The sequence below is a fragment of the Drosophila tropicalis genome, unplaced genomic scaffold (genome assembly GCF_018151085.1).
Source record: "Drosophila tropicalis isolate 14030-0801.00 unplaced genomic scaffold, ASM1815108v1 contig_859, whole genome shotgun sequence".
Lineage (NCBI taxonomy): Eukaryota > Metazoa > Arthropoda > Insecta > Diptera > Drosophilidae > Drosophila > Drosophila tropicalis.
Genome location: NW_027173353.1, coordinates 4,754,701 through 4,776,484, shown reverse-complemented (window position 1 = coordinate 4,776,484; position 21,784 = coordinate 4,754,701). Strand labels below are relative to the sequence as shown.

The following is a 21,784-nucleotide window of genomic DNA, read 5'->3' as shown; positions in this document are numbered from 1 at the left end:
GGCAACCAGAGGAGTGTGGCTCGGGTTGGCAGTATGCCCGCTGCTTGCCACGGTCATTGCAAATTAATGGCCTTCAAAGTGGTTAAGAAGCAAAGGAAGAAAAAGGAGATGCAGCTCGTTGGACTCTCTCGTTTTGCCGGACGCCGGTAGTTCATTGAGTCCACAAAGAGCAGCAGCAAATTTTATGAGTTTCCACGGTAAAATAAGAAATTTTGCACAAAATAATATTACTCGGTCAAAGTAGAATAGAGATGGGGAAAGGATGCAGAGGAGACGTGTGTGTGTGTGTGTGTGTGTGTGTGTGTGGTGATGTGAATGGAAAGGGACAAGATGCTCCTTGCTGTTACTGCTGCTGCCTTTTCCGTGTTGCCATTAAGTGCAAAAGGATTTTCATTCTTATGCGCATCCTGTGCATAATATAGCAGCCGCCTCGGCACACGCAAAACTCATTGCCATTGTGTCTGTGTGTCTGTCTCTTGGTCTGTCTACATATTCGTCTGTGCGTAGGTATGTGTATGTGCCTGTGTGTCTGTGTGTGAGTAAGTTTGCAAGGATATGCCAATTTATTGCACACACGAGTGCATTAGAGTGCCAGAGTCCTCGAGTCCTCTCTACTCCCAAATACTACTTCTTTTCCCATACTCGTCTTTGGCTCTCCATGCTGAGCAAAAGTTTTTGTGTTCATTTGGCGATTGTGGCTGTTGCATGTCTGGCAGAAATTACTTAATCCTTGTGGTTTTCTGGAGGAGCAAGTGCAGTGGCAATCTCCCAGTTAGTCAGTCAGTCAGTCAGAGTTTCCTTTACCGGCTTTTAAAGCGGTTGTAATTGACATTTCTTGTTATTAAAGCAACAAACCGAAATTATTTTTTAATCCTTTAAGACTTGTACTCATATCTCGGCGCTTTAAGGTCCAGCTGTTCAAATTGTCTGCCTCAAATGTCCCCCGGAGAGCGAAATGCCCATTGCCCCTTCAATCTGTCTTGAAATATTTGCTTTCGGTTTTTTTCTGTTCTTTTGCTGTAGATTTCTTCAGCCGTTTTATTACCCCAAGAGAGGAGCAATATCCTTTCAACTGTTATCCCACCATCCACCACCCTTCCTTTCGTTATTTCATTGCAGTTCGCTGCTGGTTTTCATCGCATCTTTCCACCATGGCTAGAGCTGCATCATCAGCAGACAGAACCAGCAGACAAGCCCACCCGTCCACGTTGCAGATTACAAATAAATTATCGCTTAATAGTCTTTTCACTGTGCTTGTTGTTTATCCTCCATCTTCTTCTCCTTCAGTTGGCTCTGCACCGCCCTTTTGCCCAGCGTCAATACTTTTGATCCCTCATTTTTATATGACTCAGTGTGTGTGTGAACGAGCTGAGTGCCGTTTCCTGCAGGTCCCAATGTGGTCCCTTTAGTTATAGACATTTAAGACATTAAATATTAGATGAAATGATGAAATTCCACAGATTTGTCCATGTGAAGAATGTTTGTTTCATCATTTTAAATATAATATATTAGTAAAGCAAAGTAGAAATGAAAAAAATATTCCCATTAGGTATCAAAATTATGAATCTATGAAGGACAATCTTTGTTTAACTGAATTATTGGTTGGTATTATCCGGTTGTTGAGATGTGGTAGATACATATATCTTCAGACCAGAGTAAGTCTAGGCCCTTTGCTTTTTAGAGTCTTTGCAGTCTTATGATTGTTATAAAATGTAATTATTTGAAATAAGTTTTTCGTTGTCTTTGACCAAGACTTGGTGAAATAAATGTTTACCTCAGCTAAGTTTGATACTTGGACTTTTATAACTAGTGTAAAGTGTAATGTGCAGAATTGTAAAATTTTTGAAAAAAACACCTCCAAATATGTCAAAAAATTTAAAATTTTACACAGAATTAAAGTCGGATGGGCAAAAATACAAGCAGGAGATTCGGTGTTTAGCTTGCACGAAACAGTGAGTAAAGCTATAACCAAAGAACAGTTTATACGAAAAGTGTATCCACAACAGGACTTACTCAATCTGAACTCTGACGAAAGCCAAATACGAAATTTATTTTAAGCAGCTTTAGGTACTTACTTTTAATTCTCATTTGTGTGTGTTTAAACAATTTCTTAATGAAGTTGCTGTTTTTATTCCACAACTTGTCTTTAAATGATTCCCATTTTGCATGCTTCAAATTGAAAAGTAAAATCAAATCGAATATATTTCCCGTGTACTAGATGCACATGTACACATCTAGGGGGGGTGGAAAAGAGTGTCGGCGTTTGGTTTGGTGAATATTGAATATGGTTAAGGGGTACGATGTGATATAGGCGCTATCGACACATGGTTCGCATTTTCACAGCCACAATCTTGTGTATGCAAAAGGGAATTGCAATTGAATTCATTGAATTCGATTTAAAATACACAATGAAAACGAGATGAACTGGAGGGCACTCGCAGACACATATACTTTTATATATAGATATGTATATGTATATGTATGTATATGTGTGTGTACATTGGCATACCCCAAAGGAGCAGAACAATATAAAACAAGAAAAAAAGGAATTGTAAAACAAAAAGCCAACAACATATTTAACGGTACTTTTGTGGTTATTGTGGATATTGGACTAAGAATTTGAATAAAAGTGGCAAAAAATCAACTAAATGTTTTGCATGATGATTTTACGTAATTTTTATTGCATACTTTCAGGCTATTTACACTGCTGCTTGCTTGCCTCGAGGAGAGTTATTCTTTCATTTCTGTGACATTTATTAATTAATACTTATACAATAATTTTTCATATTTTTCTTTCGTTTTTTTTTTTTTTTTGTTTGGTTTGTAAATTCTCACGTGCATTTCAGTTTGCTTAGAGCTAATAAAAATATAGGTTTTAACAAACATAAAATACATTACATATGAACACATAAAATACACTAAATACAATACAAAAAATACGTCATTACACACTAAGTCAAGCCTAACGGCACATTGTTGCTGCGGTTGGGGCAACTGATGTCATTTTATACCGTGCTGACTTCCGTGCACCGTATTGAAATGTCAACGGCATCAAGAGTCGCGCTGCGGTTGTTGCGACTGCCATCAGCAGAAGCAGCTGCAATTGCAATCCATGTCCTGTTAGAGCCATGCCAGGCGTGGCCACTGCAATACCAGAGCGAAAGAGAGACAGAAAGATGGCAAAAGTGAGAAAGATAGCGAGAGAAGGAGAAAGAAAACAGAGTGCACTTTTATTTATTTGTGTTAAAAATTGTCCAAATATAATTGTGACCGCGTTTGCCTGTCAGTCTGTTTGAAAATGTATTTATTTTTAATTAGCGGCCGCTGCAATTGTGGTCGAGTGCATTAAAGGCCACAGAAAAGTAAAGTGAAGGCCGATGAGGCATACTGAGACTAAAGTCAATTTGCCAAAAATGTATACGTAACATTTATAATATATTTTTAATTTTCCAACTATATATACATACATATTATATATGTGCAATATGTGTTACCTATTTTCCTTTAAATTTGTAATAACCTTCAGCCTGTATTAAGTGTATACTATGTTCACTTAAATTTTGATAGAATGTCCTAATGTTTTGATATATTTTTCTAGAGTCCTTGTTTTTTTCAATCCATTTATAGTTTAGTTTAAGTCTGGTGGGAGTATTAGGTTTAAGAAGTTCCAAAGAATGCTATAGGTATATTTACTTAATGGCCTTCATTCTATTCAAAGATAATGGAGTCTTTGTCACACAATTCACATCCTGCTTTCTTAAAAAAATTATATAATTTCTGCAAAAACTTAAGGCTCCTTAAGCCAAAAAGCTTAACTTAATATCCCAGACTTGAAAACCTTTAAAAATTGAACTTTGGAACTTAAGATTTCAAAGACATCTCTTTGATTAATTATGTATATCAAACAGATTTCTAGGCCAATTTATTGTCTACACTTTGTTGGGTATACATTTCTGACTTACCCGACTTGGAGTTGATTAGTTTTTGATTCTTTAAATCCATTTCATCGCGAAATAGTTGTGCATACATAATGGCCTCTCGTTGCAATTGCGGATATCGATCTATTTCGGCCACACATCGAAGCTCTAGGCCAAGTTTTGGTGGTGTTATGACGCGTTTATGTTGTTGTCGCTGGATCAATAATTCTTGCAATTGCAATTGATGGAATCGCGGATCGTTGGCATAGAAATTTAATTGAGATACAATGCGTCTTAAATTGTATTCATGGGCAGTGATTGTAGTTTCGATGCTGGGCAGTAAATCAATAAGAAATACCTGTGAATGAACAAACAGAAAACTCATTTTTAATAGAAATTATATATACTTATCTATCTCTTTTTGGTCTTACCTTTACGCCATTGATATACCAAGTGATTTTGGTAAATAAACTGGAAAAGTCCGTGCTGCAGTTAACCTGAACAAAGTCATCGAAGTGATACATTGAATGAAAACTGCTGATCAGAGGATTATTTTGGGGCAAAGCTAAGAATATAAAAAAAAAGGAAATAAATGAAATTTTTAACAGATTGTGATTTAATGTTGAAATAATTTACAGTCTCTTCGTCATTTTAGAAACTATTATGAAGAAAAACTATTCCAAGAGAATCTTTGTTTTTATTTTGCATTTGGTTTGTTGTTGTTTTCGTGCTAGCTGTTGCTTACTTTACAACTCCTTTATTTGCTTTTGATAAATTTTTAAAAATATTTTAGCTAGAGAACAAGTAAGATTTCTCTTCACTCCACACACACACACACACACACATTCTACACACACACACACAGATATTTATTTTATATCAGCGGGAAAATAGATGATCATAAAACACATGCAGAGAAACATCCTCTGTTTTGGGGGGTAAAAAGTAAAAGCGAAAACAGAAACAAGGAAAAATGGGAAACACGTATGTATGTATGTATGTAGTAGTAGTAGTGGGTCGAAGTGGGGGAGTGGCAATGGCAGTGGCGGTGGCAGCGGCAGCGGAGCTTTTCATTTTAGCGATATCCTTTTTAAGCATAAAGTGCTGCCGTAAATCACAGAGGCGCGTACAGAGATATACTCGAGTAAAGGAGATGGAAGGTTATGTGGCTGTGTGTGATGGGTAAGGGGAATAGAGACGATGGCGTGGAGGAGGTAAACACCATTCCTGTACGCTATTTCAGCGTCCTTGTATCAGTGTGTACGACTCTCGGTTTGTGTGTGTGTGTGTGGTTGGCTGGCTTGCTGTGCGGATGTGAATCACATGCATCTCTTGGTTACATTTTATGAACGTTCTCTGTTCCATTCGCGGGAACATCCGTGCTGCTTGCGCTGCATGCATTGCTTATCCTGTGCGTGTGCCATTGCCCGACTCTCATCCTTGGGTCTCAACACAGTAGCAGTGGCAGCCACTTTGCCAGCTCGTCATATATGCAAAAGGCTCCTGCATGTTTCTTGCAGTTTTCCTCTCGTGTTGTTTACTATTAAAATATCACGGAAATTACACATTTTACTCTGTTTATGCTCTGCAGGGCAACAACAGCATGGGAATACATACACATACATATATACTCGAATGCACCGTGTAGCGGAAAAATATATGCATTCACATACACACAATGCACTAACACACACACACACACATGCACAGTGTTTAAGCATTTTCTTTAATTTAAGATTAACAATTGAAATTATATTACTCATTATCTGAGATTTCGAAAGACTTACCTTCAACGCTCATGTTGGCCGAACGGGCTGTTAGCTTGAAATGTGGCGCATCGCCGGACACTTCGCACCTGTAGACACCCGACGATTTGATGCCCAATAAATTAAGCTCCACACGACAAGAGGATTCATTGCATTCGTTGCCATCATCGATCAATTGGACGCCCTGCACGGGGAAGCTCATGTAAACGGGCTGCATTAGTGGTGAGTATCTAGCGATAGAGAGAACGTGATAAAAATGTGAGTAAATGAAAGATAAGGGCAGGCAACAAAGTGGCCGCAAATTGCGCCAAATGGGAAATTGTCTGTTTTCTAATTCAGTTTTCATTCTGTTGGTTTAAAAGCTTTCAAGTAGTAGGCCAGGAAACTGCGATTTTTCCTTTCAGACAAGTGGCTTAGATGCACACAATTTTAACTGATTGCCCATAGTAGGCGATGGCTAAGAGATGGGTGGTTGGCATCCCTTTAATTTTGTGTCCTTTGTATGTGTGGGTATGTCGAATTGATGCTCATTAATCCCTCAAATACTTCAAAACATGTAAAAAAAGAAATCGACTACTAGAGTGTTCGAGTGGAAATTTGTCCATGCACACACACACACTCGCCCAGGCACACATATAAATAAAATGGCTGTCCCAATCGAATCCCTCTTAGTCCTCGACAACAACCAAGCTCTGCGCTAGTGTTGATAAGTCGCTTTGTGTGCCCTATTTGTTAATAGATGTTTAGGCTAGAAAATGGCCAAGAGTGAGGCAATCGGATGAGGTCGGACAGTTAGGCATTATTTGCGGCTTAGGCCAGCCAACAACTGTGGCGGCAAATCAGCAAATTTGATAAGCAATACAAACATTTGCTACAAGGGATTTGCGGGTCCTTTCTCTAGATGTTTATAGATGGTTGCTAAGCGCGATGGCAAGTTAAAAAAAAGAATTAAATTGTGTTTAAAGGAATGTCTGCTGACACATGAAGTTCTGGTAAAGTTAAGTAAACTCTTTGGCAGGATAGAATCCTAAGGATGTAACAGTCTACTATACATATAAGTAGTGAAAGTTATATAATTCTCACATTGTTAAATGTTATGATATAAGTTTTGAGTTCAGTTTAATATAGTTAGAATGGAATTGAAATTTATTTTTGTCTTTTGACTGTGCTAAAGTTAAAACTCTTGCTTATTATTATTTTTTGTTGTTGTCTACTTAAAGTTAAATATTTATTTACTTTCATTTGCATTGCAAGTTCAAGTCAAATTGCAATTTGCTTTTAGTTGACTTTTACGTGCTGCTGTCTAATTAAAAGTTTTACTTCTTCCCATAGGGCATGGGTTTTTCGCCTTCTTTCATTTTACTCTTAAGTATGGAAATTCTGCGAGTGTGTGTGTGCATATCTATGTATGTGTTTTTGCTCATTTTTAATTAAGCAAAACGCGAAGCAGTCACTTGAGATTTTTCATTATACTGAAGTCGTATTCCTTTAGCCGCATTCACACATATTTATATGTTGACTAAAAATGTATATGATAGACCAAAATATGGGAGCAATCCGAAGCTGTCATACCCTTTACCTAATCTCGTTCTAACAAAAACGAATATCAAAGTGAAATTTAAAGTCAATCCAAACGTTTCTAGAATTCTGTTGTAAAGGTTTCACAAAATTAAATAAGTAGTGATACTTTTATAGACCAATTGGGCTCCTAATGTTAAGTTTTTGACTAGAAACATCCATCAAATGTATTCAATCTTCCTTAAAGGCAGGTTAGGGACTAAGTTTTCATATTCTTAACAACTTTAAAGAAGTCAACATCAAGATAGTTAAAGTCTAGCACGATAATTTTACTTTATAAATGCATATTTTTCATTTTCTAAACGTAAATTCCCTTTTTTTAATTAGGGTAATAAAAGATTTTAAAGCATTTATATATAAGTGGACATTTCATGTTGAGGAAAATGTGTTTTTCAGTTAGTTCAGATAGTAACTACCAAGTATGCTAACTACCCAAACAAATACTGCCAGAAAAAGAGAGCAAGCGAGGGAGAAAGAGAGAGATCCAAAGAAAGTGATTCGAGTTTTTTTTTTATGACACATTTAAATTAATTTGCCATGGCACACAAATTAATTTATTTCATAATTAATTGACCAAGAAAGTCGCAACAGCCGTCCCTGCCTGACAATGAGCATATTTATGTGGCAAAGCTTACATAACTTTCCCCATTCCATTTATCCTTTAACTTTCCCCCCTTTTTGGTGGCCACACCATGACCATGGCACAGATTTTTCATGCGTTCGACAGATGCGAGCTGAAATAAAAATATCATAAATTATGTGCCCACACAGTCAGACAGACAGACAGATGGGAGGTAGCGACCATATATACACACACACACACACACATACAGTGGCAAAGTAGAATTCATGCTGTGTACTTACCTAAAAAACTCCATTTCGTTTTTGTACCACTTAACCGAATTTAACGTGTGACCACTTATGTCATAGCTGCAGGATAATGTCACGTTATCACGAAAATCAACAATTTGTGGCACATTGATGTCAGTCACAAGGAGACACTGAATGCGCCGCATAGCTGCCAAGAGAAGGAAACAAAATGAGTGAGTAAGGGTGAAAGCAACATTGATAAAAAAAATTCCAGATAAAATGATGAAAAATGTCACAAAAAAATAAACTGAGGTAAAATGAAATGTATAAAATATTTTGCATTTGCAGTTTTGCTTTCGATCTGGTAGGCTCCTGCTGGCCACATCTCTGAGATTATAAAACCGGTAGTATACAAATAAAAACAGTTAAAATCTCCATTGGTACATTTAAATGGGAGCAAACATTTATATTTTTATATAGTATACAAATATCCATATATGTATATGTACAGAGTGTGTATTGAAGAATTACCAACAAATTGAGCTTACTTTTTCCAATAATAATTGCCCAATACTTAGTAAAAGGCTTTACTTCAGAATTTAAATATGTTAAAGTAGGGCACACTTAAAGTTTCTTTGATTAGCGTTATTAAATAAGGTGACTATATAGAAATTATGGACATAATTCGTTCTCAAATGATTTAAATTACATTTTCTGTTCACAATCTAATACCTTTTTTCATTGAAAATTCGATTTAAAATGCAATTATTCGGATGTTATATTTAAAGCCCTTTAATTTTTATAAAATAAATGGAAACAAAAACTAGGCAAAAAAATAAAGAGAACAATTAGAGCACAAAAAGAGAAGTAGAACTGCTAATTGAATGAACTTGTAAAAATGTTCAACATTGAAATGAGAAACAAGAAAATTTTTCAAGAAAAAAGTGCCACGAGGGCTGTGCGAGAACTAGCTTAAAAATTGTTCATATTATAGAAAACAACATATTGAGTATGGCAACAAAAGAACATGTGTAAGTCCTTTGGGATGGGACGATTTCGAATGTCTATAAGTGATAAAATTAAGTTCCATTGTTATAAGTTGCTTGGTTTACTCATAATCTTTTATTTAAAGGATTCGAAGTTTGCTAACCCCCTTAAAATTCATTGATAATTGCTTTTGTCTAATGTACTTATCAAGCAACCCATGCGGCAATTGCTAAACGTTTCATCCAGAAACAGGGGAAAAAAACCCAAAATGAACAGGAAGTGAGAGAAAAAAAACAACCGCTTGCTTGGGTTTTTACAATTTGCTGAACGTTTTTAAGTGCAAACAGACAGACAAACAGACAAAATGCAAGACGAAAAACGGAAATGCCGGAAAAAAATGGTTAATATCATTAGCTGCAATGAGTTTGCTGCTGCTGTGGTTACTGTTGTTGTCGTTGGTTAAGTTTTTTGCTGTTGTCCTTGTTGTTGTTGTTACTAAATGCCGACCGCCATTCGTGCCTCCCCATTGCAAAGTTGCTCACGAAAATTTCCATAATCTTGGTTGCACTTGAAGTAGTACTACTACTACTGCATGATAAGCAGGCAAAACAACAAAATTTAAGCATGGCAGGCAACAGCTCTGGCCGGGACAACAACTTGTGCATAAATTTAGTAAATCGCATTAGGTAACCAGCGCCGCCAAGCGGCGGCAACAAGCAAAACGGTCGTGAATTTAATTTGTTGCACTTTACAGTTGAAATAACTTCGGCAAGGGGGGGGACTATGTCAAAGGTAATATTTGCCCAGGAGCAATCCCTTTCTCTTTTTTTTGTATTTCTCACAGTTACTCCCATGTTATTTGGTTTTCCTCTTTCTTTTTGTGCCGTTTAAATTTGTGACAGTTTAGGCGCATTTTGATTACCTTGCAACAGCAATGGAATTGCAAACAAGTCGAACTTATAGCGCTGTAACACATACACATACATATGTATGTGTGTATGTACATAGAAGCGACAAAGAAGAGAGCTCGTGGCATTTGTGTGCATCGTCAGTGGCATTGTCAGAGGCAAAACAGAATGACAGACAAACTGTAAACTGCAAACTTGTTTAAAGTTTCAATAGACAAACAAACAAGAGTACCGAGTGCCTAGAGGGCTTTGATTCTGCTCTGACATGGAGTCTTTTGAAGCATGTCAAAGCTGTCGACCAACAACAACAGTAAACAACTACAATAACAACAGCAACAAGAACTTCAGTAACAACAATGGCAAACACATTTGCAAATGGCAGCGGTAACCGCAGCTTAATGACAAGGCTCGACGACAGTAAGTACCAAACAACAGAAAGGAGTGAGCCAAAGCAAATGGAAAACTTCACCTGCCAATGTGTGTGTGTATTCCATGTCTTTGTAAACATCCACACACACACACATAAGTATATACATCTATGCAAATAATAAAAAAAACAAGTACATAAAATACAGCATACAAAACTTTTGGTTTCTTTTTGCCCTTCTTGTTTTATTTTTTTCCTTTTACTTGGCAATCAACGCACTTGAGTGAACTTTGCTGCCTAACAAACAGAACACCAACGGTAATACATGAATTGGTTGTTGTACGTGTAGTTGGTTTGTCAGTCGATTTTTCCTTTTGTCTGACTCTAAGTATGTATGTCTGTCTGTCTGTTTGTCTGTCTATCTGTTTGCTTGTCTGATTGTTGCGCAGCTGTTCGCTTGTGGTCTCTAAAAACCGCTCAAACAATGAAGTCGGCGTAACAACGTCTTCGCAATACGTAATGAAAGCCAAAGAAAGTCAGCCGGGTCAAGGGCAAAAGCAAGAGTAGTCTGATTTAAAAGTTTAACGAACTCGCAATAGATTAACGAACAAGTGAAATTATATAAAATTCACAATATCAAAGCAGTTACATGAGAATGGTGAAGCAATGAAATAGCTAAACAAGTATTTTGAATGATAGCAATAGTCCTAATAAAAGAATGGTTACATCAAATTTCTAAATTATTTTCTCAATTTTTTACACAAGCTTTTTTGTTTGTTAAGGAATTTAAGAAATGTAAACAGTATTTTGTTATGACAAAACTTTTAGTTTAATGTTTCTAAAGTTAACATAGAGCTGTGCCGTTAAGCACTAGCATTACTTTTTCATTAGGAGTGCTTTTTTTTTAAATCTGAAAAATGTTTTATTTTTAATTGTTAATTATTTTCAAATTTTTATCAAGAAAAACTAAATGTTTTTATATAGGAAAAATTTAGATTAAATAACAAAAAATTACGATAAATTAACAAACAAATTCATAAAAATTTGAAAAAAATTAACAAAAGATTAACTAAAATTTAAGAATTTTTTTAATAACTCCCATTTTTGCTTAATTTTTTTTTAATTGTTCTTAAATTTTGTTCTTTTTCAAAAAATTAACAAAAAATTAACAAAAAATTAACAAAAAATTAACAAAAATTAGGAAAAAATTCAAAAGTTTAGCAAATATTAGGGAAAATTAAGAATAATTTTTCTAATATTTTGAAATTTTTTATTATTATTATTAAAATTATTAATATTATCAGTTCTCCTTAATCAATAGTTCTCTCTTTTTAACGTATGAATGATGAAAAAGCATCAAGGCAAACACAAATGGCACTGTTTGCAATAATTAAAATCTTTCCATTGAAAAGCTACGCCATAAGCAGTGCATACAATAAGTGTTGCCTACTTTTTAGGACACAAATGTCTTTAGCTAATAAGCTACGCAAATGCGAATATTACGATGTCTTTTTTTGTTGCTTAGTTTATACAGAAACCTTGAAAGAAGGCTCTAATGTAGAATTGAACTTGGCTAGCATAATCTTTTGTTATCCTAGTTGCCAACTTTATCTGTTCCATAAGTTTAGTGGGTTCTTTTTTGCTAACTATAAACGTATGCATGTATAAATAAAGGAAGGCTATAGACACAAATTTGCCAAACTGGCCCTTGTCTGCATTTTCGTTATTTTCTTGTTCAATTTAAATCCGCTTTAAACATTTGGCGCTCACGATAAATGCCACAGCAGACAAATCTGGTACGAGAATGAGGAAAAGAAAAGAGAATGCAAAGAAAAACGGAAAATAAAGAAAAAATCAACGTCCAACCGTCTATAATTTGCATATAAATGCGGGGGCCAACGACAACCGTGCCTAGAAGTCCGGGCGACTGTTTGTTTGGATTGAGTTTGGGTTTGGTTTAGTTTGGTTTTGGGTATGGGTTTGGTTTGGAGTTTGTTTTGGTTTCGTTTTTGGGGGCAAGTTGCGTTAGCTGCGCTGTGGCAAACAAACACAAATAAAGATGCTAATCTCGGCAAAGCGCAGCATCCAGCAAAAACAACCAGAGCAACAAAGCCAAAAAAAAAAAAAAATGGGAAAAAATTGAGCAGCTAAATGGCACACAAAACGAGCAACACGAGAGTGGGACAGGCTAAAAATGGCAAAAGATGGCGGCCAACTATGCTGAACTGGTCTGAGATTCTTCAGCTGTCTCTATTGTTGTTGGGGTTTGTTATTGTTGTTGTTGTGGGTGATGTTGTTGGTGTTGTTTTTGCTATTGTTTAAATCCCATTTGGTATGCAGCTAAAAACTGAATGTTGAAGCAAAATGCGGAAGCAAAAACTATGCAAACGCTGAAAAGTTTAAACTTGATTTGCCGCATCGACTTTGGCTTACTTTGCAAGAGACTTTGGCTTTAACTTTAGCTTTTATCCTGAGCCTGGGCCATCACATTAGTGTCAGTTTACCAGCCCATATGACAGTGGCAAACTCTTGCTACACGCTTTCGATTTTGTTCTGTCCCCCAATGAACTAGAAGTTTGTCGAAGTCCCTTTTCCAGACAAACCCCCTATTCTTGTTTTCTTGCTGCTCCTTACAATGTTCTTCTCGAACAAGAGTAATTTTCATATGTGCAAATATGGTAGAGACACATAATTTACTCAGCCACATCCTTTAGTTAAAGAGGACTCTGCTAGTGTTCCTTGGAGAGCACATAACGCACACTTACTAAAATTGAAGACACTTATAAAATCGGCAATTTGTTTAAACAAACTTTATGGCACTTGAACTGAACGAAAGAAGAAGGGAAAGAGAAAGAGAATGCTAACCTGCTACTGAGATACTTGCCCCCGTTTGTTCGTTTCTGAGTTGTAGCCAAATATTTATTTTCTCAGCACAGCAATTGCCCTGACTGTTCCCAGACTCTGTTGCCAGTGAATTTTTGAAGACGTCTATAAATTTTAGAAGAGAGCAAATAATATATAGCACATCGCAAATCCTTTAAGGCCTACTCTGGAAATGGAATTGTCACATTTATGTTTGGTTTATGCAAATTTCTTTTTCCGCTCAAAGAGTCGAGCATTAGTCTGACAACTGTCTGTGCCTTGTGCCCCATATCATTTTACATCAAACTCTGAACACATTCATCATTCAAAAATAAAACTGCACAATTTATGTTTACGTAAAATAGTTATACTTCGAATATGATAAGGATCATAGATTTTGTTTTCAATTCTCTTACAAATTTTTATTTGATAAGCCAATAAAAAGTTTAAAAAAAGTCAAAAAATAAGTAAATAATATATAATTTTGAATTAAAGTAATCATTTTTACCACTTAACTAAAAGTTGATTGGTTTTATTTTATTTTACTGTGGCTCAATTGAGAACTTCTCTTATTGCTCATACGTCGCGTGGTACAACAAAGACAATGAACTGGGATAATAGGAAAAAAACCATTTGCTGGATACATTTGTATTTTCTTTGTCATCTAAAAATGCAGACACATAAAATAAGTAAATTTCAATTATATCAAAGTGTAATTTTTATTTGTCTGCTTGGTTTTTGGTTGGTTCGCTTTACCTTTCATTGGGCAATAATGAAAAGTGTATTTAAAAAACAATTATTTCTGGCATAAAATTTGCATAAATTTATGCGGTCGAGGTCAGTCAGATGTAGGCGACACCCAAACAAACCAACAAAGAGCAGCAACAGCAACAAAAGGAACACATTTATTGCTATGCTAATTTCGAGTAGAGAGTTTCGGGTCACATATACTACAAGCCACTGGTTATAGGGTCACATCCAGGCAAATGCCTGGATGGAGAGGCAAGGGCTGCCAAAAGGGATGGGAAGTGCACAAAAGCGCAAAGCGGAAACGGAAATGCCTAAATGACTTTTCATGGTGTGAGGCAAAGGCAACCGCAAAAGTTGCCAACATTGTCGACTTTGTCGTAAAAAAGGTTGCGGCCGCACGGAAAGGATTAAAAGCAAAAGGCAATAAAATAAAAAGTTTCAAATATTTTCATTATTATTATGGGCGTGGCAGACAAAAGGGCTTTAACTTACCCAACAGCATGTGCACGACCAGCTGCAGCAGCCAATTGCCATAGTCCATGGTAGAGAGACGCCTTTTAAAGGTGGTTCCAACGGTTTTTGCCGCTCAAAAGTAAAACTTTGCTCTCTTCTTTTGCTGTTGATTTTTTCTTTTTGGTGTTATTCTTGTTTTTCTTCAACGTTGTGTTTTTTTGTATATTGCCAGAGGAGCTCAATGCCCATCTACATTTTCTATTAGTCCAAACTTCTTACATGTAACTTTTACTTGGGCTTGAGCTTGGTCGTATGCTTTATGATTATGTTTGAATATAGTTTCGATATCGATAAATGCCATTGACAGGTCAACAGGGCAATGAGCTAGAAAAAAATAATGATGGATACTTGGCTTGCGGATGATTGGCGGAGGGTGGGGGAAATGTTATACTTTGTTTTAAGGTTATTAAATTTCAAAACTTTTCTTGCCCTCATTCCGCACGTGTCTGCATTTCACAAAAAGTTTGTTTCCCTCTGACGTTTCACAATTTTTTTTGTTGAAATGTTTCTTGGTTTTTTTTTTCTCTTTCGTTCTGCTTAGCCATTGCATTTGTTTATTGTCATTGTCAACGTTATTTAAACGTTGACAGTTTTACAATTTCGATTGTTAGCATCACAAAAACGTAAAAAATAACACCAGCAACAACAACAATAACAACATAAAGAAAAAAAAGGAGATAGAAAATTACAACAACTGTCAGTCGGTAAGTTGCGACAACTTTGTCTAACCAACATGGCCAACATTCATTTGGCCAGGCCAAGTTCCACACTGATGCCCCCGACATGGCGCTTCGGGCTTTGTGGCGCAAAGTCCTTTAATGCTATAATCAAATTGTGGTTTCTTTTTTGTGCACTCCCTCGAGTCCAGCTTCTCTTTCCGGCAAAGCACCCGCAACTCATGTTCCTGCTGTCGTCATTGTTTTGGTTTCATTGACGCGTTTATTAAAATTACCGTGGTAAAGTTTTGTTACGGCAAAAGCATTTTATTTTTAATAACAGTCTGTGGCCAAGTAGAGGGGAAAAGGTCAACACTGACAGCGGGGAACTTCGCTTTGACTTAATATGGTTTAATGTGGTCTCAAGTTATAGCAAATTTTTAGTTACTTTTTGAATTGCCCTGACTTTTCAACTTCATCAGTGTTAAAAATCGTGAATATGCCATAAATGTTTCTTGTACAGCTCAAAAGCTAGAATTAGCTAGTTAAATTGATTGTTTAACTGAAGAAGATTACTATTTAATAATAAAATTAAAGGCTAACCCCATTTGTATTAAGAATAATGGGTTTATTTATAATATTTCTTACAGAGATTGCATCCGATAGATAGAAAACACAGAATGATAGCTATTCAAAGATTTGAGTATAAAGAAAGGCTTTTTTCTAAGAACAAGACCATAATTTGGGTCTAGGATTGAATTCTATCTTTAACTCATTCTGCAGTTTGTAATATTTGTGGTCCAGTGGGTAAAATGAAATTTGTAGATTTAAGTTAGCTATTTGTTTTCAGTTAACGAATTTAAAACTAAATAAAAATATATATAAAAAATCAAAATACATACAATAATATTCCAAGTATTTTATTTTCTTTCGTCTGTGGAAAACAGTTTTACTTTGGCAAAATACATATTCATTTTTGATGTAATCAAATGTCAATCAAAATGGAAAAATCTATCACATAATTGGAAAAATGCATTATTCACATATTCCAGTTACAATTTGTTTTCAAGCAATAATAACTAATAACAATTTGCTTTGAATCTTCTAATTAAGTAGCGATATGTTTCGATATATGTACATATCTTGTTTGATTTGACACACATAAGGCAAATGTGTCTTGAGGGCAAAGAGTTAATGTGCCAAATGCATCTTGATTTTGTTTGGCATATCAATTTGTACGCAATTTGCCTTACATTCACATTGCTCATACGCCATGTGCGCCCCCAATCGACCAACTGGGAAACAAAGCAATACATATCTACACCCACACATTGAAGCAGTTGAGCTAAGTTAATTACTTAATGGCAATGTAATGTATACACATACATAATTAACAAACATTTCATTCACTGACTTAAATGACACACTCCTGCACATACAAACAAACCCGCACACACACACACACGCATGGAGAGGCATACAAATACACTTAATCAGAGTCTCTAAAATCTACATTGAGCACTCGGTGGCTGGATTTTAAATATTTACGAGTTTTGTGCATCAGCAACAGACAGTTTGTTGTTGATGGTTGTGCGTTGTTGTTGTTGTTTTTTTCTATCTATGACTTGATTTGCATAAATGCATAATTTGACACACATACATATAGACACAGAGAGACGTTATACATATATATATTTGTCTATTATTTTGGTTTTATTTATTTGCCAACGACTAAGTATAGGCTACTCGCTTTCGTCGTTTTTGTCATCGAGCGTACCACATCGCAACGGACCGCACCACACCGCACCGCTCTCTGTACCGTGCCACACAAAAGTTGCCATCTAACTGACTATTGCTGCCTGCCCCGGATGCCGTTGCTGTAAGAGCCAGTAGGTAACTCTATGATGCTCCAAACTTGAGTTGCCGGCTGAGAGCTCTGCTCCGGATGCTGCCGCAGTAGCTTCGTTTCCGTGCAACATCGTGTTCTAAAAGTGCCGAATGCCAATTGCAGAGCAATAGATGACAGAGAGACAGAAAGAGAGCGAAAGTCTGAATGGGCGCGCCTACTATACTTTTTTATTCTCTTACAAAAGAGAGCACAGAAAAGTCTTGTGCTCCATTTCAGATTTGGACCAGTGTCCTTTTTTCCATTACAGCATTTGTCGCTTTGTAGCTACTGTACAGATATTTAACAGGGTGTAGAGATATTAACAGACCCTGTTAATGTATACCAAGTTTATAGCAGAATAAGGGATGCTATATTTCTGTAATTGTAATGTATAATTTACTCTTATTCAATAAAACCACAACAGAACTAATGAAAACTATAAACTATACTTAACAAATTTAATCATTTCACTCATTTATAAATTGTTTATCGACGTTTATTCTCCTAATAACGCCAAATGTTGAGAGTTGTTGAACGTAGAACTTCTCGGCAGAGCCTAGGGTAATTTATTTTTGATTACTTATCCATCTAAAACAATTTTGAATGACTATTGTTGACATTGGTGATATAGTTATAGGGATAGAGGGAAGAGGCACATCTATTGCAAAATGGTTTAATTTGAAAGTTGAATTCATTGTGTAAATGTTGAGTAACCTTTCTTTGTCATATATTTTTTACCCACACATACTTATTTGTATACTTAGGGCTTGAATTTTAAAGATACAAAATACAAATTTCCTATAGAATGATTTTCTTTAAATATTTATTCATCTTTCCGGAGTTGTCTTTAGGGAAACTTTAATAAAGTAATTTACTTTAGGCTAAACAATGCATCTAGTTCAATCATTATGTATTTGTTAATAACCTTTGGGTTGTTTTTTAGTCTCTCTACTCTGCAACTGCAAAGAATAAACCCTGGTTTGAGATTAACTGTTAAGTTATTGTAAATAAAAGACTACAGAAATGAAAGGCAAATGATTTTATAAATTATTGGTTCAGCTTCTGAAACAAAAACTAGTTTAATTGGCATGCTAGTAAGCTGTAAGAAATTAAAATGGCGAAAATGCCATGTTTATTTTATCCTCAGTTTACACATTTTTAAATTTTATATAAAAATTCCATTAAGCAAAAGTGTATTAATGAATTTTCAATATTTGGCTCAAAGTATTTTCATTAAAACGGTATGCACAAAAAAAAAAAAAAAAAAAAAATAATGAAAATTTGTTAATATATTGCAGACATGATGTATGATGGTCTTACATATGATGAGAAAGAGATACAATTTCATGGAATAGTTTGGTCTATCGAAACGTAAATGCTTAATTATGGATATTCAACTCAAACATCTTCACATTTAATTCTATTTCATTCTTTCTGGCATGCTATTAAAATGGGATTGCCAAAGATTTTAGAAATAAAAATAGTTGTTCGAAACGAAAACAAAGAACTGGAAACTTGCAAGCCGCTTATTTTCTTATCGATTTCATTTGTTTTGAAGCTGCCGTTCAGACCATGGGAAAGGTCCCATTTCGGAATTGTGCCACAGCCCCACACAGGCAGAATGGGAAATTGGGTTACATATTGCAACTGGCTGCACTTATCAGTCAGTGGCAGTGACGCAGCTGCAAATGCCTGGTCCCGTCGTATAGTTGCACTTGACAGCTGAGTTGATGTTAATGCTTTGTTATGTGGCCATGTCATTGTTGTTGTTGCAACTGCTGCGAATTGCAGTGCCTCAAGTCGCTGCAGTGGCAGACGTTGAGACCATGTTGTAGACAATACAAATATTTGCTTTTCTTCTTGTTCACATGTCTCTTGCTATGTATTTTAAGTATGTATAAGTTTTTTATGCGAAAATTGATCAGCTTTTGTTTTCAAAAGTCAATATTTCGATCACAGTTGTTTTTTATTTCAAAATTAGAAAATGTGGGGAACACAATCTTTGTGCTTTAGTTTCTGCACTTCACTTCACTTTTTCATGTTATTTATGCATAAATTTTTAATGCGGGGTGAGCTTTTTAAAGCCATTGCCAAAGTAATTTGAGTTTCTGATTCCTTCCACACATTTTTAAACTCTTTGGCTTGCTTTAATTCTTAAATTGATGTAAATTAATTACATGATTTCTGAAAATGCGTTAATTAATATTTGTAAATTGATGCTGCGGCCATTTTAGCTTGTTAAAAATCAATAAAGCTTATAGATATTTAATGAGCCTCAGGATGCCAGAAAATGATACCAATTGGTTTCAAGCCCTTGGCAAATACAAGAGATAAAAGTTCGCAAAATGTTGCATGAAATATTTAATATATTTCACAAATATTTTAATAATTTCATTAATCGTTAATTAATAAAAATAATCATATCACATTCACGGATTCACAACATTGATTAACATGTAGTTGAAGATTTTCCAATTTAATGTGCACAAAAAATTATATTGTAGGATCAAAAGTATTTCACATTTTAAGCAGAACTATAACTAAAGGGTTATATATTTTTAAAAGTCGCCAGCGACGCTTTTGCGGCAAAGTTTTTGGCAAGCAACAAACACCGCACGTGAGTTTTGCTGCAGCCGGCTGCATGACTAAGGAACTAATGGCACTTACACACACACACAGACACAGACACACACACACACATGTCACGTGTTACGGCTACAACAAATATTCAAAAAATGTGATGCCAAAAGCCAGCTAGGGCAGCCATCTAGCCATCCAGTCAGCTGGTAACAACAAAAACGCTTGGGTTTTGCATTTTACAGCGACCAACGCCGCGAAGCTGCTAAACTTGGCGCCGTTTGTTGTCATTTTGTGAAAATGTGAGCAAGTATTTTAAAAATGTATTTTGTTATTCCAGTTGCTGTAAGTGCTGTTGTTGTTGTTGTTTTGGATTTTCAGAGCAATAGGTACAGCACGTAGGAGCACCAAGTCACTAAGCATTTGGCTTTGCGGCGCATATAAGTATGCTATAGTTTTTTCATGGGGGGAACTCTGTGTGAACTCGCACTAGTCGGTGTGGAAGAATATGTATGTATGTGTGTGTGCGTTGGTGTCATCTTAGGTCTCAACGGGCTAATAGAGTTTCAGGAGACGTGTCGTGTAGGTGGGTGGATTCCAGCCTGGACAACTAAGCTTTTCAGCTGCTACAAATTTACATCGAACAAAAGTTGTTGGCTAAAAGTTGTTTCATTTTGCAATGCATTTTGAACTTTTCCACCACCCCCCACCTTACCAGATTTTTATGAACTGCACACTGCTCATTGCCCATTGCCCATTGCCCACTGCCCACTGACTTGACTTTGTTGTTGACTTTCCGTTGGCTCATTATGCAGTGAAAGCCAACAGAGTTGGAGGGGTATCCGCGGCCACTTGGCTACCAAAGTTGTAGACGTTGGCCGTTTTGCAACAATTCCAGGCAAATACTCAAATACAACAACGCAGCTAGCCTACCACAATGGCTTGGCCAGGCTGCGATTGTGAGAGAGTAGGCTACCAAAATGGCGTCCGCCTGTGCCGGTCCGGCAAGTTTATTAAAAAATTTTCAAGCTTGTTCCGCGCTTTTGCCCTCCTTCCCCCCTTAGCTTGTGTATATGATTCTTGTTCTTCTTGTTTCGCCTGCTTTATTTCATTCTTATTTTACAGTTGTTGTTGATTCTGTTACTACTTTTTTTCTCGTTTTTCTGTGCCACTTGGCCAGCGCAACATGCACTTGAGTTTCATTTGCTTGTTTTCTGGCCATGTCGGGCAATGTCAGAGAGTACATTAAAAATAGTATACCGTCCTTTCGCCACTCCCGCCAAACGACCAAAGAAGAAAAAAAATACAAAAGAAAGTTTTATGCTTTTCGCCATACAGTGGGAACCGCAACAAAATGAAGCTATTCCTTTTGGTTGGCCATGTTGGGCTTACTGTTTCTATAGTTGGCATTGTTAAATTATGTGACGCATTCCCTGAAATGTAATAGCTTGATGAAGCGAGTGATTGTGTCCCATATTGTAAATACTTTATCATTTTAGTCTACATAATAGGTCGATCAGTTAATCGAATGTTGACGATTATATTACAGTTGTTATTTATACATATTTTTTTCTGTAATTTGATGATCTAGAGGTGAGAACGTATAAGAACTTTAAAATGGGTCTGTATATAATAATCACGATTTGATTTGTTCATAATTTGAAATTTAAATGAATGGAAAGTCACTACTGACTTAAACCTAAGTTTAACAGATTCTCTAGTCTTATGGATGAATAGAAATGTATTTGACATATTCGATGTTAATTGCAGGTAATACCGATTCAAATCCAGTTTGTTATATCAGTATAACTAATCACCGAATCCTTTAAAGGTCCTGATAGGAACTCTTAATGTAGTTTGTAATTCAATTATTTTTATTCTATTTGATTTTATACCATTGAATGCTTAAAATGCAAGCAAATGTCAACTATTTAACAAAAAGAGAATACCAATATATAAATCTACAAAAACTATCATCAGTAAAATGTGAAAATAATTATACCTACATACCATTTTAACGATAAATTTTCATTGGCTATTTTTTTTATCAATTGTTTTGGTTGCCGTCACGAATCGTTGACTTCTTTTCCTGTAATTAAATTTATCATTTAATTGTATATCGATTCAACAGGGTTTTTTTCCAAACCGTATATATTCAGAAATATTAAGAAGTGAGTTCACTAAAACTATAGAAAGGGAACAACA

The 21,784-nt window shown here is 35.8% G+C and overlaps 1 protein-coding gene across 4 annotated transcripts; it reads right to left on the bottom strand.

The window, feature by feature from the left end:
* Nucleotides 1-2,651: 2,651 nt before the first annotated feature.
* Nucleotides 2,652-16,923, bottom strand: beat-Vb (beaten path Vb). Of its 4 annotated transcripts, none has more exons than XM_068297285.1 (7): nucleotides 16,775-16,923; nucleotides 14,438-14,782; nucleotides 8,126-8,279; nucleotides 5,705-5,913; nucleotides 4,349-4,482; nucleotides 3,963-4,275; nucleotides 2,652-3,144 (listed from the first exon to the last, which is right to left on the bottom strand). In XM_068297285.1, exons 2-7 carry the CDS (start codon nucleotides 14,484-14,486, stop codon nucleotides 2,963-2,965), a joined length of 1,041 nt encoding a protein of 346 aa, XP_068153386.1. In that variant the 5' UTR covers nucleotides 14,487-14,782; nucleotides 16,775-16,923; the 3' UTR covers nucleotides 2,652-2,962. The 4 variants fall into 4 exon arrangements, with proteins under 4 accessions (XP_068153386.1, XP_068153389.1, XP_068153388.1 ...); XM_068297288.1 differs by having other exon boundaries at nucleotides 14,438-14,713; XM_068297287.1 differs by having other exon boundaries at nucleotides 16,800-16,914.
* Nucleotides 16,924-21,784: the final 4,861 nt, after the last annotated feature.